The 14,837-nt window shown below is 41.9% G+C and overlaps 1 protein-coding gene across 4 annotated transcripts in view; it reads left to right on the forward strand.

The window, feature by feature from the left end:
• The window catches only part of ADAM22 (ADAM metallopeptidase domain 22), a 126,730-nt gene extending 113,389 nt beyond the window's left edge, over positions 1-13,341 (forward strand). Inside the window, exons 32-35 of one of the 4 annotated variants that reach the window (XM_083467398.1) lie at positions 4,036-4,159; positions 4,516-8,367; positions 8,523-11,763; positions 12,001-13,341. In XM_083467398.1, the coding sequence (XP_083323524.1) occupies positions 4,036-4,159; positions 4,516-4,536 (145 nt within the window). In that variant the 3' untranslated portion in view covers positions 4,537-8,367; positions 8,523-11,763; positions 12,001-13,341. Of the gene's footprint in view, positions 1-2,915; positions 4,014-4,035; positions 4,160-4,515; positions 8,368-8,522; positions 11,764-12,000 lie in introns of those variants that run through there. The other 3 variants (XM_083467399.1, XM_083467400.1, XM_083467401.1) reach the window with 3 other exon arrangements.
• The last annotated feature ends 1,496 nt before the right edge of the window (positions 13,342-14,837 follow it).

The following is a 14,837-nucleotide window of genomic DNA, read 5'->3' on the forward strand; positions in this document are numbered from 1 at the left end:
AACATATTGAGAGATAACATAACTTATTTGCTTATCTACTTGTAGCCATGCACTTTCTTGGGAGCAAACAAAGGAAGTAATTGGCTCCTGAGTAGAGATAAGGACGTATCCAGTTTTGTACTTCGGTGTGGATTCTTGATGAATTTGAGGAGTCAAACAGAATGAGCAAAGAATTTCTTGAAATCAAGCATGGTTATCCTAATTTGACCATGGCAGAGTACAGTCATTGCTCTATGGTATATACTGTGTTCACAATATTTTTTCAGGCGAGCCTGTTCACACATAAGTCATAGTGACTGTCAGGGCATCCCTTCCAGCTAAGTTTAAGTTCATGAAATAATTAGAGCCGAAGTGCACGTGATGCAGAAGGAAGGGATGGGCAGATATCACGCTGCAGTGTTTCAAACCATGTATAACATTTCTGAAAACTCATCAGCATAGATTACCTGCATGCAATAAGCAAACCTCGGGGGGAGGGTTCTTTAGCACTGCGTATCTCATCCCAGTACAGAGAGCTTATTTGGTGGAGGCACATTCAAAAAGATGACATCCCATCTGCATTCAGAAGAGGGCACATTGGACAAATCCACCACTGCACTGCATAATTTCCAAACGAAGATTGTTGAGCTTCCTTTTCGTATCACAGAAACAGCAGTTGGTCACAAAACACCAATGCTCTTGTCAAAATAAGAATAGCAAGCTGTTAGAAAGCTTGATGTATCTAATGAGCAAAGTTTATCAGGCTTTTCTGGTTTCCTTCTGTGATGATGTCCAAGAAGGGCACCTGCAGTTTCATCAGGAAATGTACTTATTTCAGATTGTGGTTTGGATTTTGAAAATGTATTCCTGAATATACTCTTAAAGTATGCACAGAGGAGGGACTTCCGCTCAGGGCTGTCTTAAGCATATGCGGTGCCAGGGTGCAAAGATCTGCTGACGCCCCCACCCCCAGGTTGCCCAGTCCCAGGCGCGCAGGAGGGCGGGCGCTTCCCTGGACTCAACTCTCGGGCCCCGGACACTCAGCCTGGCGCCCCAAGAGCCCGGCGCCCGGGTGCCCCGCAACCCTAGCGCCTATGGGTAAGACGGCCCTGCTTCCGCTTGTATCTGATTTTGGATCTCTTTGGATGCTCCCAAGATCCTCTGGGTAATGCCTATATGTTCTACACACATCGTTAGGGCAGATCACATGCTTCCTAAATCCACTTCTGATGAATAAGTAGGCAGTGCCTGTTGGGCAAGGCACACACTTCACATTGACCATAGAGGCAGAAAATAATAATAATAATAATAATAATAATAATAATAATAATAATAATAATAATAATAATAATGTGTTGTTGTTGTTTGCACCCCACCCATCTGACTGGGCTGCCCCAGCCACTCTGGGTGGCTTCCAACAGAGTATAAAAGAACACAATACACCAGACATAAAAGGCTTCCTGAAATATGTAGATGATATCTGAAGAAATGTGGGGGCAACTATGGTGTTTGGTGTGGAAAGTAGATAAACATGGTCTGAGATGCATGGAGGCGAGGGAGGCATAAGGGATCTAAGGAGGTTGCTGGCACAGCCATGTGATTAGGGATTTTTTAAAACATCCTTTCTTGAGTTCAGCAAGCCAGAGGGACCCAGGATGGAGCGTGAGGAAGGGCTGCCATGAGCACAGGACTGGGGTCGGGGCGGTGAGTGAGTCTAGCATTTCGTCAGGGTACCGGAACATCTGAGACCAGCTGTGCTTCTGACTTTTATGTTTTCTTGCACATGACCCAGATACAGAGCTTCCTTGGTCTGTCTTGATTCCGGAATTGATTCTTAAGACACTTTAGTTGTCCATGCCCTTGTGTGTATAACTCTAGTCAATAAAGTGCAGACGCCTTATTGACTCGGACAAGAATGCCCTTCCGTGTGATGCCGACATTGACTTGCTAGTGCTTTCCTTACCTTGTACAGAAATGCTGATTTCTCTGACTAATCAGTCCATTTTTGTCTATCCTCCCCACCCCTCGCCCCACCCTCAAACCAGACTCCTACTTTGGCTGGAACCACTGTGCACTGGATGTTGCTTGCATGTCTACTAATTTGGGTGTTCAGCTCTTTGTATTTGCCTTTGTTTCTTCACAATTAACCCTTTTTGGCCTCTGAACTGCATGCCTTCTGTATAATGTAACACGTTCTCATACACTGTAATAAATGTTTCTGGTGCGCTGGTTTCAAAAAAGCAACTTATGTGCAGCCCTATACCCGGGACATGTTTGCCTGGGAGTAAGCCTCACTGAACGCAGTTGAGGCTTAGTTCTGAGTAGTCATGCATAAGATTGCGGTTAAGCTCTGAGCCAGCGAAGACTTACATCAATGTAGGTGAAGGATGGGGAACCTGCGGCCCTCAAGGTGATGTTGTAGTACAACTCCCATCATCCCTGACCATTGGTCATGCTGGCTGGGCCTGATGGGAGTTGGAGTTCAACAACATCTGGAAACGCTCCAGATGTCCTCATCCTTGACATAGGTGCACAGTTGTCAGTGGGACTTGCATTAGTATAAGCCAGGCATAGGCAGACTCGGCCCTCCAGATGTTTTGGGCCTACAACTCCCATGATCCCTAGCTAGCAGGACCAGTGGTCATGGATGATGGGAATTGTAGTTCCAAAACATCTGGAGGGCTGAGTTTGCCTATGCCTGGTATAAGCGGTCGGTGACTCTTTAGTACACAGTCACTTTTTTAAAAAAGCTCTTCTGCCAGTTCCTCATTTTCTTAGCCAGTACAAAAATGCATGAATAAAGGAGAAATGTTGATGCTTTGTATGTATATGCTAGCAGCCTCATACCCAGCTTTGTTTGGGAATTTTAAGAAACACAATGATTAGGGGCTAAAAATCAGTGCAGTGAACCCATCTGCTCCCTTGATTTGAAATAGCATCCAAATGTATCCAAACATGGATGAAAACCTGCTCCTTGATCTCAGGAACCATCATTCAAAATTTGGCTAATGTATCTTAAGAGGCGTCCAAATGCATAACAAACAACTTTCCAAAATATATATAGTAGGTACGTAAGCCTCATCTGAATTATACATTTAAAGCAGTATTGCACCACTTTAAGCAGCCCTGGCTTTCCCAGAGTCCCTTGGGAAGAGGGTTTGGCAGAAACCGCTGTGAGAATTGTGGTTCGCCAGAAGCGGCTTAGTCATGCTGGCCACATGACCCGGAAGCTATATGCCAGCTCCCTCAGCCAATAAAGCGAGATGAGCGCCGCAACCCCAGAGTCATCCGTGACTGGACCTAATGGTCAGGGGTCCCTTTACCTTTTTGTAATGCAGATGAAGGCATAGATACAATGTGATATAAAGGAAGAATTTTTAGTTAAATAATAGTGAAAGCTTCACATATATTACCTCAGTAATCCCTATAACAATTTGATAAGATAGACCAGTATCGTTATCTCCAAAATTCCAGGTGACAGACTTAAGTTGTGGCTTCCCTGAAGCCACTTAGGCTGAGGGGAGAACATTTATAGCTCTGTCTCTTATTCACCATGCTACCCTAAATCTGCTTCATAATAAATCATATTCCCAATTTTATAAATAGCTTTTTTATCATTTGATGCATAAAATGATAAGAAGTCTGGTTCATAGTATGTAGTTCAGCCTTTGCCAATCTGATGTTTTGGACTACAACTCCCATCAGCCCCAGCCAGCCCAGCCATTCTGAGTAAGGCTGATGGGAATCATAGTCCAAAACATCTGAAGATGGGTGAGGACTAGCTTAGTTGCTGTCAAAAAGTGCAGTCCCTTGAGAACAACTCTTGCAAAGTCTCCATTAATATGAATTAGAATTGCTCAAGATTTGCACAGGAGTTGGTCCTACTGAACTGTTTCCTAAGCTATAGTAGCTTGGAAGCCTTTGGCTTCTTTTCCAACTATGTGTGGCAGAGTGATTGAATCAAATTCCCAGCATAGCTTCAAAGTAGTTCCGGTTTCTGTAGCAAGGCTGGTATCCCTAGACATTCTGTTTATTTTTGTCTATTCAACACCTCAGGACCCTTTCCCCTGCAAAGTCCCCTTCGTCATCTACTGGCTCCATTGCCTCCAGCAGAAAATACCCATACCCAATGCCTCCACTTCCTGATGAGGAGAAAAAGGCCAACAGAGCAAGTGCCAGGGTAAGCCTCACTTCTTCCTTGGATCTGCTGCGTACTTAACATTTAAGCTAGATGCAGACAAACACCATTTTGTCTTTCACTGTTGTTTGTACTGGTCTCATCTTGGAGGAGCCAACTGTTTATCCATCAATGGTCAGGTTGGTATGTCAACTTGGCTCTCTGTCCATTGAGCCACAGTAACTGCTTTCGCTCAGTCAGCAGAAGCTTCCATTGCATAGTTAAAACATGGAATATAGAAACTGTAGAATCATGGAATTGTAGAGTTGGAAGGGATCCCAAGGGTCATGCAGTGCAGGAATAGTAGTATAACAGGAACAGCAATAATGGATATTTCTCTTCTCTTTGTCCTCTTACAGCTATGGGAGACTTCCATTTAGTTCCACTGTCTACCTGAGCTGATACCAGAACTGTTTACTTCAGATTTTATACAAACTCAGCATTGCTGAGTCGCTGAACATTCATCTGCTAAGTGGACAATTTGAAGGGCAGAGATGCTGACCAGCATGGAGCGAACAAGTTCCCTGAAGAAGGAAAAGGCAATTTTCTGCAGCAGATTAGGATTTTAATTACAAGTAAAGAGCAACCAAACCATATACATACCCCATTTACCTGGGATACATGGAACTGAAAATATAAAAGAGTATTCCGCATGATGACAGAGAATATGTAGATGTGTAAATGAAACTAATTGGGAGTCTCAAATGTGGGTTTTTCTCTGGTCTAACATAATCCCAAATAACTTTAAACAAACAAACAAACAAACAAAAACAAAAAGAATTCAGAATTTGATATGTAAACATTTATGCTGTGTGCATGAATTCCTCTGTTCACCACCTTCCATGTGTAAGGGACTAGTCATTATACTTTAGTAAAACTTTAGTAAAACTAGCATGCAGAAGTAAGAAATGTTTTTTCCGCAAGTGGGATCTGAAGAGGCAAACATTATGACATAAGCAGCCAACAACAACAAAAAATGCTTTTTTAATTTTTATTACTTTTTGTGATTATATTCTAAGTAGAAACTCATACGTGTGTAAAAAGTTGTAAAATACCAACAATGCAATTATATAATGTGGGGTTTTCTTGTTTTGCTTGAAGAACACTCATGAGTGAACATTACATGTCAAAGAATCTTAAGGGCCAAAGTAGGAGTGGCATGGAAGGAGGACCATAGGTCAATGGAAGAGCACATGGTTTGCATGAAAAAGGTTCCAGGTTCAATCAGAATCGTCTCCAAGCAGGACTGGAAAAGTCGTCCTTGGAAAATGGCTTTCAGTCATCGTAGACAACACTGAACTAGATGGACCAGGGGTCTGACTCAAAATAAGACAGCTTCCAATATATATTTTTAAATCTAATAGCAGCTGCAAGGGGGAGGGATGGTTCTGTAGTGTTGGGGAAGGATTTTTCAATCTTTCCCCCAACTGTGCTGTTTCCCCCTCAAAAACCGCCCCTGTGTAGCTGCTATGCCAAAGCTCAGGTGCTAACCTGAAGGGTCTAGAATGCCTTCCTGGATCCACAGAAAACAGTGGTTCACTGCAAGACATGTTATTCTCCTTCCCAATGAAATCAATGGGACTTTAACAGAGCACTTACAAAAAAACAATGGCGTCACAATCAGGGACCACAACAGTGAATGTGATGGTGGTCAGAATGGCACATTTGCTGTATATATTACATATTTTTCTGAAGCTATCCAGAGCTCTTAAGTTATCTGGCTTCGCCAATTTATCCTATGTGCTGATATAATACTATGTAAATAATGCACTTCTTGGCCAAATAAGCGCCATTAACTGAACGGTTTGGTTAAGTTACCAGAGGCCATTCATCTACATGGAGTTGCATAATACATGTATGGAGGAATCTCTGTTCCTACACCGTGCACTATGCACTATCGGTATGCTATGTTGTTATTGGCTATATACATTCATCGATGTTCCTGAACTGAGTTTGTTATGAAAGATTTTGCAAAGTTGTGTGGGTTTTTTAAAAAAAAACATCAAATATAGGGAATCTTGTGAAGGTTACACAATATTGCCAGTATAGATTCTTATATAGGAGCCGTTATCCTGATTTACTAAGCACAGGGATGGGGAATAAATTTGTGGCCCTCTAGATGTTGGGACTCCAATTCTCTTCAGCCTCTGCCAGCATGGCTAATCACCAGGAATGATGGGAGTTGTAGTCTAGCAACATCTGGAAGGACACAGGTTCCCCATTCTGTGATGTAACATTGCAGGTGATGGTCATACGCAAAAAGGAAAGGGAGAGGAATCTTCAAAGGCATTTGCAAAATAATGTTTTTTGTGTATTTTTTAAAAATTAACAATATGTCCCAGTCAGTATGTTCCCGTACTCTTAATTGCATTCCAAAATAACTGTGAGGTAAAATGATAAAAATGAATAAGCACCTTATTATAGGTCTGTGGTGTGTATTGTAGCTCTCAAGGTATGTATTAGGCAAGATTTTATATATGATGCTTTGTTAGTATCAGAAGTTGCAACATATACATGTTGGGACCAGAGATGTTTAATTCTGATCTTTCCCCCCAGTGATTCCAACATGCTTTTTCCCTAGCAGCAACCAGAGAAGAGATTTTCGGAAAACACTGCCTTGCAAAACCCAGAATAAAGTGATACCCACATGCATGGCAAGGAATTAATGGGCTGTTGAAAAATCTCTATTTAAAGCATTCTTTGGCAAGGGCATCAACTGATCTTTTGACAGTATTTGAATGGAAACAGCTTCTAAATTTCTAAATTTCATACTTATTTCACACAATTCTTTGGTACATATGTTGCCATGTGTGGCCTTCCTTCATTTAACTCAGGTATAGAGCACCTGTGAACCCTCCAGATGTTGTTGGACTCTCAATTCCATCAGCCCCACTGAGCCTAGTTGCTGGTTGGGTTGGTGGGACCTGTAGCCCAACATCTGGAGAGCCACAGGTTCACCTGTCCCTGATGTAACTGGACTTATTTTAAGAAATTCCACTTAGTTGAAAATGTTGGTTCTATGCGAATATAAAGTACATTTAAGAATGTCTCCAATTGTAAAATATGTAAGACTTTTAAAGTGTTATATTTATAAGACTCTGCCAGTTATATTTATACAACACTGGCCTTGCAGTCATAAATAATCCCTATAAGAAGCATAAAGTTGGGTAAGTATTTTGATTTGATTTGTAATAAATAGGAAAGGAAAGTTAAAAGAGAGAGAGAGCAAATTCCCACCTGAGAAAATGTCTAAAGGATTGTACAGTATATGTAAAAGTATAATTTTGGAAATATATAATGTCAGCCAGAGACTGGAGGGTGAAAGCTAAGTTAACATCATGTGCCATTAGACTTGGGGAAACTTGATTGAAAACCTGGCTGCCTTTCCCTTGGTTTCAATGGATTTTGAAGCAACTTCTGGAACACAACCTACCCTCAGGTTAAAGGAAGGTTAAAATAAAAAGGCCACCTCCATATTAATTATAGAGAACACACACACACACACACACACACACACACACACACACACAGCTTTTTGATCCCCAGTATCTGAAACATTTAGATGTATATCATGTGCCTTTTTGGATATTTTTCTGTTTTGGTACAAACCTAAGCATCATTTAAATTATTATTTTTTAAAAAAATCCTCCTCCATCTTTTATTTTCAGGTTATTAGGAAGAGTGAAGTTTTGTTTTTTTGCCAGACAGAGCTGAATGTAATGTAGTGTTAGTTGAGACAACTTCAGAACATTCATTGAGAATACACCCTTGTCTGCAGTTAATGGCATACACTGTAACCTACCATTGTTTTGACCATTCCTAATATTTGTAAATATTCACCCATTCAGTAATCTTAATGTAAAGTTAAAATATAATTTTAATAAATCTTGGCTTTTACTTCCATGGTCTAGTGCAGGATTTCTCAGCTCACAAAACTGGATTGCCTTGGTGTGTGAAAGGGTCACGAATGCTGGTCAGTAGGAAATGATGACTTAAGTCTGGATTAAGAAAGTTAACTAATGGGTTTTGAGTCCTGAAAGACAGAAGAGGTAAGATTCTGAGAGAGGTGCTGCTTCTAGCTATCCCCACACTTTTGATCCATATGGACAGGTCCAGGGAATCTGCTTGTTTTATTTTAAGCCATATGTATATAAAGACTACTTCTGGAGATGCCTCTGCTGAACTGTGTTCACAGGCAGAGGCAATGGAAGGTTCCCCAGTGGCGTAGCGTGGGGGGTGCAGGGGGGGCCGGCCGCACCGGGCGCAACATCTGGGGGTTAGGGTTAGGGGGCGCAAATCCACGGGTTAGGGGGCGCAAATTACTTGCCTTGCCCCGGGTGCTGACAACCCACGCTACGCCACTGAGGTTCCCCACAATATTTATTTCTTCTCAGGATAAATGAGCATGTCTCCTTTCTGTGGAGATTTTCAGTAAAAGGTATCTTAGTAAGATGTGATTGAAATGGATGTCAACTCTGCAGCCTTGTTCATATGAGCCGCTGCGCCAGCAAAGAAAATAGAAAGGCAGAAGGCAATAAATTTGTGATCCTCCAGGTGTTGAGCTCCAACTCACATCTGCCCCAGGTGTCATAACCAGTATTCAGGGATGATAGGAGCTGTAGTCCAATAACAATGGGAGGACCTCAGGTTCTCTGGCTCTGGAATAAGGATTGTGGTGTTTGCGAGCTTCCCTAGGATACTGTTGCAGCAACAAGCCATGAACAGTAGCTAGGGGCACCGTCAAAGCTTATTTGCTGCTATTTACTGTAGGTGTTGCAGTGCCACAGAGAAGCCACCCCAAACTCTTGTGAGACTTCACTAAGCATGTGGCTAAGTCTCATGAGAGACTTGGAGGGGTGACTAAGGAGTCTTTGTAGCTGGTCCAGCCTCATTCTGTGGACAGCCATTGCTCGGTCTGGTACTCTCAATGCCAGTGGCCACAGAGTTCCTTGTGTGGCTGTTCAGGGGCCACCCTTTGCTTCCTCTTTTGTTTGAAGCGTAGTGGCTGCTGCACCTCAAACAAAAGAGAAAGGAACCCAAAGTGATGCTCCACGGCTCGGCAGCACAAGGGGGGCATGGAACATGCATTTGGCCACCCCTGTCAATCTACTGCCTGAGACAAATTGCTCAATGTGCCTCATGACAGGAATAACACTAGTTTGCGGAAGCCTTTACGCAGCAATGAAATGGGCAAAATGAAGGCAATGGATGGGGGGGGGATTTAAGAAATCAATAATATTTGTCAGGAACCACAAATGGTAGTATGCAAAGCTTTTATATAGGAAGGAAATGGGCAGCTAAAAGGCAAAGAATGGGAGTGGACCTGGTAGGCCTCAGAACAGACTCTTCCTATAGTTTGCAGCTGTAATTAGTTCAGCATGAGTCACCTGAACTGTCACAGCTGCATTTGATTGGCAACTGAACTACCAAGCCTGAAATCAGGCCCAGGGCAACCGAACTTGGGTTTTTTAAAAAGAGTGTTTCTTCTGTAAACATGCAGCAAGACAGTAGCAGTATGAAGGTAAGTGAGAATATATTTCATTCCAGAGTGTTGCTGAAATGTTAGTCCACACCTGCTGGCTTAGGGTTTGTTTTAGGTATGTGAAAATAAGTGGTGGAGTCTAACACTTTGTTCAGTTGTCTGAATCTGGCATCATAAGGTAGTGAGTGAAAACATTAGAAGTAGCTATAGTTTGCTTAACTTGAAATGGCTACTTTTTGTCTGTGTGTAAAAATCCACTTCTGTTGGTGGGTTCACAGGAATTAATGTAAGGAATCCATGACAGTTTTGTGGTGTTTTTTGGGGGGTGGGGGTGGGGGAACAATCACTATTTCCCCTTTCCTACCATGATTACACTGCTGATTCATTTCATTTTCACTCAAATGTCTTCATTTTCAAGTAAGATTATCTGGTGTGTGTGGAGGAAGAGGCGAGGGAGTTCATTGCTTAATTTGGAGTCTGAAAGCTTTCCTTAAACACAAATAAGTTCTGAAGAAATTAGTTTGGTCTATTCAACATGGCTTCCAATATTTTCAGTATTGTGTGCTCCTTGAGGGTTATAGCTAATTTTATTTTATTTCTTGCATTTGGATTAATGTTTTATAATGAGCTTTGAGCTCTGGCACAAAATTAAATAATGACAACATGCCTTTTCATCCCACTCAGCTCCAACTGAGTTTAAAAGAGCTCATATCGTGTCCAGGGGAACATAAAAACTTCTTTTTAATAGCATCAGAGCTTGAAATAGCCAGATGTGCAAATGTGAAACAGTCTACAGAGCAGCTTTTAAGCAGGATCTATAGTGGCATTTGGGACAGTGTTCCATGTTACTCTACTAAAAATTTGACTCTTCTTGCTGCAATCTTTGACAGTTCCATGGTTGTGCTTCAGAGAAATGTTTAATGAGTTATTCTGTGTGTAATAATAGCACTACAGCACCTATTCATGTGAAGCCTCTTTGTGAAAGATAAGCCATGCATCTCCAGCTGTGCTGAGAGCTGTTTTATAGGGCTGTATGTATGTTTGACCTGCAGAGAACCCATGTAAGCACTGTAATTCCTCACTTCAGGGGAACATGTGGCCTTCCTGTTGTTGTTGGATTCCCAGCTCCTACCAGCCCCAAACAGCATGACAGAGATGATGGAGGCTGCAGTCCCAGCAAAATTTAGAGAACTGTGTCTTCCCCCATCCCTCCCTCCCTTACATGCAGGGGTACAGTACGGAAAAGATGTTTCAATTCCACAGAAGAATTCTGGAGCTCGTGGCTCTTCAGGTGTTGTTGGACTTCAACTCCTATCATCCTAATGGTCAGGAATCTTGGAAGCTGCAGTTCAACATCATAAGTAGGGCCACAGGTTCCCCATCCTTGTAGAGAAATTGTGTCAGAAGCAACTCTGGTAGATGCCTCCATGTTACAACCTCTAGAGAACCCCCTGAGAACCCTGGGTATAGGGCGGTATTTAAACTCAATAAATGATAATAATACAGAGCAAGTCTATGTATGCTCACTTAGCCAACTCCCAGGTGAGTAGAGGCATGCTACCTTAGACTGCCAATGTAAACACAGCAATAGTACCACGCTTGGTGCCATTTTCAAGACCAACTGGAGAGCTAAAATCCAAGGAAAGGGTCAACCAGTGCTTTTCAGCTGGGCCACAGCAACCAGCCTATGTTTTAAAAACAACAACAACTTAAACTCAGAACATAGTAATAGCATTTTCTTAACTTTGAAAACAATAAATATTTTACAACAATTTTTCTTCTAACATATATAGGTATATTTTAGTTGCAGTATGATTTATTAATAAAGTAGTATTATGGGTGGAATCCAACTTAGTTCTATTTAAAGTAGACTCAGTGAGTGTAATGGTTCTTAAGACATGCACATTAATTTCCAATGGGTTTACTCTGAATAGGACTAACATTGGATACAACTGGGTTTTTGTGTGTGGAAGTTACTAGGGATAGGCAACGCAGCTTAAAAACAAAGCAAAAACCCACATGCTAGAGGCTTTATCTTCTAACAGAAATAGCTGTGCTAACTGCTGTAGCTACAGGAAATTTAGAACCATGGAAAAATGAAAGTGGAATAAACCAACTGGAATAAGTTGAAATAAAAAAAATCCTTCCAGTAGCACCTTAAAGACCAACTAAGTTAGTTCTTGGTATGAGGTTTCGTGTGCATGCACACTTCTTCAGATACACTGTATCTGAAGAAGTGTGCATGCACACGAAAGCTCATACCAAGAACTAACTTAGTTGGTCTTTAAGGTGCTACTGGAAGGATTTTTTTTATTTTGACTATGGCAGACCAACACGGCTACCTGTCTGTAACTGGAATAAGTTGATAAGGGATGGTGCAATGGTAGGATACACTATGTCAGTTTGACAATCAGGGTGGTAGAAGATGGCACAGTCTGAATCCTGCCAATAGACTTGAGCAGAACAATTCAGTGAGGGGATGGAGAGAATCTCTGGCAGTAAAGCCACCATTTTCTGAACCCTACTGGTTTTACACCAGCTAGGCAGAAGCTGGAGGAAAAGAAGCACACTGACTCCTGGGCAAATGGGAAATCCACTCTGATGTGCTCTCCTTTTGTCCTCTCCTCTGGAGCAGTGACAACAGAGAAGCAATGGCAGAGGTCCTTTCCATGGTGGCTGGGATTCCAAGGGCATACCTGCCTCTCTACCCATAAAGAGAGAGGGTCCTATAGCCTTCTCAGATGCCCTCCCAGGAACCACAAGGTTGTCTACCAATTCTCCTTTGAGATGCATGCAAACAAAAGACAAAATCCCGCCCGTTTTACAGTGGACACAATTATTATTATTTTTTAAGCCTGAGAGGCCTTAAGACCTTACATATTCAATTTTTGCAAAGTATATTTTTACAACCAGTTTAGAAGCACTTGCTTAACTGCCCTTTGAATATAGTGGTGCTAGTTGTTAACTATAAAATATCATATACTGTAGTAGCAAGTCTGTAAATACAAAGATACGAAGTATATTGGTCTAATAATTCCTGCTGATTGCCTGTGTTGAGAATCTGTGTAGTATTCGCTAGGGCACACAGTGTGGTGCATATTAAACTGTAAACCTTTGCACAATCTTTGAGCAACAAGATACCACTGTATTATTTACGTACTAGCCACAATCCGGGCGTAATATAAATATGCTTTTAGTGCCATTAATTATCCGTGGAATTTAAACACACACACACCCTTAACTTTGGGTGGCCAATTTTTATTAGAACTATTGCAATGTTTTTCAAGTAGCAGTTATTATTATTTGTGACATCTTAAATCTACTGCTGCAAATGTTTTCTATTACAATGTCCTTGTTGTACTATATATCCAATGGCTGATTTTTTTTTGCAGTAGCGTGTTTGTCTTGTGGATATGGTAAAAACAAGCACTGTATTCACTATTGGAGGCTGAACCATATGGCATTTGTAATTGTTTTACTGTTTGGAACTGTCTCAATCCTTCTCCTGCTGAAATTTTGACAAATGATAATGCAGAACTACAGCTTTGAATGCAACTTAACTTCCATAAGCATCAAAATTCATGAAGCTAGCACACACTTTTCCATAGTAACATTACTATGAGCATATTTAAGACAAAATGACTAATTTCTACCTTTATTCATGTATTATAACATTCAGTAAATATGACTCAGTTTAATATGATTACGGTGTCCTCTTGTGTGTGCTTAATTTTTTTTGAATAATTTGGTGATTTCAAATTATTACTGTGGCTCTTGAAGGGTGTTTTTGTTTTGTTTTTGGAGGGTGGCAGTGTGAGGAGTTGCCTCTTTCTCCTGACAGCAAGAGATGTGTTCTTTATCCTCCAACTAGTTGCTAACATATTAGCACAGTACATAAATACCTGTTGAAACGTAAGTTGCACATTCAGCCATTTCATAATACCAAAAAAAATATGAAAAACTAATTGGTGCAATCTTCTTGTCATCACCTTTAACAGAGTGGCCTGTTGCAGTTGGTTGGTGGATTATTTTATATATAAAATTTACTCACATATAAATATTTGGCCTATTTTGTTTTTAAATAGGGACTCCAATTCTCTGAGCCTTGTCAGTAGTTCACCTCTAGAACAATTGGGAGGTAAAGCTAACTGTAGAACAGGGGAAAAGAAATTTCCTGTAACCTCAAACTGGTGTCTTCCAGATGTTGTTTGACAGAGCATAGCCAATTGTAGTTCAAAGCATCTGGAAGGCACAAGATTGGTGAAGGTTGCTCTAGTCTAAGGAATGGAACTGTCAAGCTGATTTTTCTTTACCTTTTCTTCACCTTCACACAAAAATGCCTGTCTGCTAATGAGTGTGTTATCTCCCTCACCCCATAACCTCTCCAATGCTCTGCAAATTGTCTCTTCAGTAACGAATCTGAGTTTCTTGCAAAGCTTGGGTCATGAAGCATAACACAGGGCTGCTGAGAAGTGAATGAGATGGAAGGGAAAAGCCACCTGTCAGTTACCTGATGTTGCAGCCCTGATCTTTTTTGCCTGCACTTAAGCCTCAGAATCAATCCCTACAGGCAATTAAGTTCAAAACGTATAAAAACTGTATTTTGCTGTTTGCTGAATTGCTTGAGCCATTTTGATAAGGGCATGACTGACCGTCACCCTGAATAGAAGCACTCCACATCAGGGGCGGAGCAACCTGCCCTGGCACCTGGAGTGGCGCAGCAGCGGGGCTAGCCGCCCACACGGCGAGTATTCCTAGCCACCCACTGCCCACATGGTGAGCGTTTGAGGGGCACCACCAGCCACCCGCATACTGAATGTACCTAGCCGCCCACTGTCCGCTAGGTGAGCATGGGGGGCACCACTAGCCTTCCGCACAGCGAGCATCCCTAGCTGCCTGCTGCCCGCATGGTGAGTGTGTGGGGGGCATGTAGTGATGTCACCCCTCCTCATGGCTGACACCCGGGGCAGGGTGCACCCCCCATACTTGCCTTCCTTGCCAATGCTCCACATTGCAACATTTTGTTGTAGAACCCACTTGTGGAATGTAATACGATAATTCAGTTAAGATTCAACGCCCCACCCCCCGCACTGTGCTTTACAGTGGTGGCTGATAAGGGGGAGCATCTCACCAGGACTGACAGGTCCATAACCTCCAATCATATTAAGCAGATTGGCATAGGGCTTTGTCTAGCGCCAA

The sequence above is a fragment of the Podarcis liolepis genome, assembly GCF_965112155.1.
Source record: "Podarcis liolepis genome assembly, chromosome: 12".
NCBI lineage: Eukaryota > Metazoa > Chordata > Lepidosauria > Squamata > Lacertidae > Podarcis > Podarcis liolepis.